A 2,837-nucleotide genomic window follows, 5' to 3' on the forward strand; every position below is an offset into this window, starting at 1 on the left:
ATGTAGTAGTGTGCCTATACTGATAGATTTTGTATAAACAATCTCTATACAAATGATCCTAATGATATATGTGGTAAGGGTTGCATTAATACCAACCCTTGCCACAATGGCAGATATTGAAGTAAACTGTGGCTGACAGTCTTGATAAAAAATACAGGTCATCAGATCATGAGGTAATCTTCGTACTGAAGATTGAAGAAATAGGAGGTTATGCTGAGATATCCCGTTTCGCTCTCATCTGGAAGTACCTGATCCGGATTCTAACTTGGTGGTTTGTGGTGACTGGGTTTATATATTATGTAAGTAAGGATATGAATACTTTTGTAGAACAGGTCATTTTAGTTTTGGTATATCTGATATCAAACACATACTGCAGAAATATAGAAGAAATTGCATAAACAGCTACATGCGTGTAAGAAGCACACATGAACAAATTGCAGATTGAGCGTCTTGTCAACCTGCTTTCATCGGAGAAACCCCATGACTGTGCTATTTAACCTGGCTCTACTTCACCGCAGTTACAGCAACTGCTGTCGGCTATGGTGATGTCTCATGCAAGACAATAATAAGCAGATTAATCCTCACCTAATGCTGCGTTCGGAACTCCTCGTCTTGTCAACCTGCTTTCATCGGAGAAACCCATGACTTGTGCTATTTAACTGGCTCTACTTCACCGCAGTTACAGCAACTGCTGTCGGCTATGGTGATGTCTCATGCAAGACAATTTGCATTTCACAAAATATAATGCAAAGTAATGATTTTGTGTTTTTGGATTTGTTAATAGAATATATAGTGTGAAGAGAAACACAGGATGCTCTCTTATTTAATTCTTTATTTCAGGGACTGTACGGGAAGTATGTACCAGACTTAGTGAGGATGATTTAGCCGTATTTCGGACTTTACTCCATATAGACCGATATTGCGCAACAAGTTAGGTCTATGTAGTTTTCTTCCTGTTTCTTTATTCAATATTAATGTGAAATAAACTGAAAATCCTGCTGATAAAAAAAGACCAAAGCACTGTAAGAAATGGAGTGAAAAGGAAGTCTGAGGGAGCTGAGTTTGCCTTTGTCTCATACTCCCCTTTTTATTTCTTACTGTATTTTTTTATCTTTTGTATATTTTTCCTATTACCTCTCATCAGGCATATGTGTTTTGGGCCACCTGAACACACAGAAGATCCGTATTTTTATAAAGACAAGATTAACAGGATGCTGACCTGGTCTTTCTGGGCGAGTAAGTATATTGTGCTTTATACACAGTAACTCTTTCACCTACATGATAAGGCTTCCGGTGGTGTTCACAGGGCGATTCCCATTATAAAAGCTTCACTGATTTCTTTAATCTGGTATCACTCGGAAGTATTTTTTCTAAGCATATTAAATGTCCAACACAAAAATGTAGAAAGAGTACAGCGTTTAGGAAGGTTGGGATTGTCATGCTCTTTGTGTTAATCTGGCAATGCTACTAGTGATTAGCAATCGGCCCCACTCTGGATGTTGTATGAACACCTTACTGCCGCAGCCTAAGGCGCGATCCTGAGGGAGTGTTAAGTGAATCTGGCCCTAATGTTTTCTCCTTTCACCAGCAACTTCATACACTTTGTAATTTCTTGGTCTGAATTGAGACATATTTAAGCATAGTGTCATTGTTGGTAATGTGACACCATATCTTGTATTAATTCAACAAAATTGCAGTTGTACTCCGTGTGTGAACTGCGAATCACCACTCGAAGGCTTGCATCCTGTCCAAGGCCTGGTTCAAGATGGTCGAGAACTTGCTGCGGTAATCATGTTACTTTACTCTTGTTCAGACTTGAGGAAGATTGAACCCTTTCTATGCAACTTTACTTATTAGTATTTTTCATGGTGTGGTCTAGTGTAAAGACTCTTATGTAAAGGATTTGAACTTATCATTTCCTTTCCAGATCCATAAAGCACGTTGCCTGCATTTCCTCTCAACCCCAAAATAGCAAAGACCAGGAAGGGGAAGACTTAGGAAACATAAAGTTGGCATTAGATGTTCAAGATCCACAGCTTCCCAGTACTCCTGTGAATTGCTTCAGTGCAAGAGCAAGTTGCTTTCACATACCAGTTGGTACCAGTGAGACTAAGTTCATTTGATATTGTTGATTTACTTGAATAGTTTAGATTTGTATTTTACAGGAACTCTTTGATGAGGTGTTTCAGCCAAGACCAGAAGACGGCGATGTGAGTGTCTTCTGCTATGCAGAGTTTAAGCTTAGACTGATGGGCTTTCATGCCTCTCCCTGGATTCTCCACATTACTGGCAACCTATTTTGCCAGATAGGGTTGAAGATATCGCCAGTTACGTACATCCATTAATCTAAGTTGATTGGTGTTTTTGTTAGTAATCAAGTTTCCTAAGGGCTATTGATACATTGGGTTAGCGAAGTTTGAAGCTTGTGTCACATAACTGAATGCTGTATTTCCAGCAGACCCATGACTCGGTGAAATGGGAGAAAGAATACAACTTTGGCAAAACCTCCCTTATCTGCAATACCCATTTGTCTAAGTGCTTTGGAAACATGACATTGCATGAGGCTGTTGAGTAAGTATTATTTAGAATTGATAATGTTTTATCTATATAATGGACACTGATATAATAAAATAAGACACAAGTATATCCTATTTTCCTTTAACTCTCAACAGATTATGCCACAAGAAGTTGGGGCTCATCCTTTTAGGTATCGAAATTCATGAAGACAATAATAGGAAGATCATCGTGTATCCTAGCAATCCATGTGTGGTCATACCACAAAATACTGTGGGATACTTTTGCACTCGGGGAACTGAGATTCTTCAAAGGTTGGTACT

The 2,837-nt window shown here is 38.8% G+C and overlaps 1 protein-coding gene and 1 long non-coding RNA gene across 2 annotated transcripts in view; both read left to right on the forward strand.

Moving 5' to 3' along the window:
- LOC119587460 (calcium-activated potassium channel slowpoke-like) overlaps positions 1-2,837 on the forward strand; it is a gene marked incomplete in the record, with an annotated part of 44,614 nt that overhangs the window by 34,221 nt on the left and 7,556 nt on the right. Inside the window, 2 exon segments of the mRNA XM_037936185.1 lie at positions 2,456-2,571; positions 2,673-2,828. Coding sequence (XP_037792113.1) covers positions 2,456-2,571; positions 2,673-2,828 — 272 coding nt within the window.
- LOC119587203 lies at positions 1,210-1,947 on the forward strand. Its single transcript, XR_005229997.1, has 3 exons — positions 1,210-1,236; positions 1,698-1,785; positions 1,928-1,947. It is a non-coding gene; the product is annotated as an uncharacterized LOC119587203 (long non-coding RNA).

This window comes from Penaeus monodon, chromosome 22 (genome assembly GCF_015228065.2).
Source record: "Penaeus monodon isolate SGIC_2016 chromosome 22, NSTDA_Pmon_1, whole genome shotgun sequence".
In the NCBI taxonomy this organism is placed as follows: domain Eukaryota; kingdom Metazoa; phylum Arthropoda; class Malacostraca; order Decapoda; family Penaeidae; genus Penaeus; species Penaeus monodon.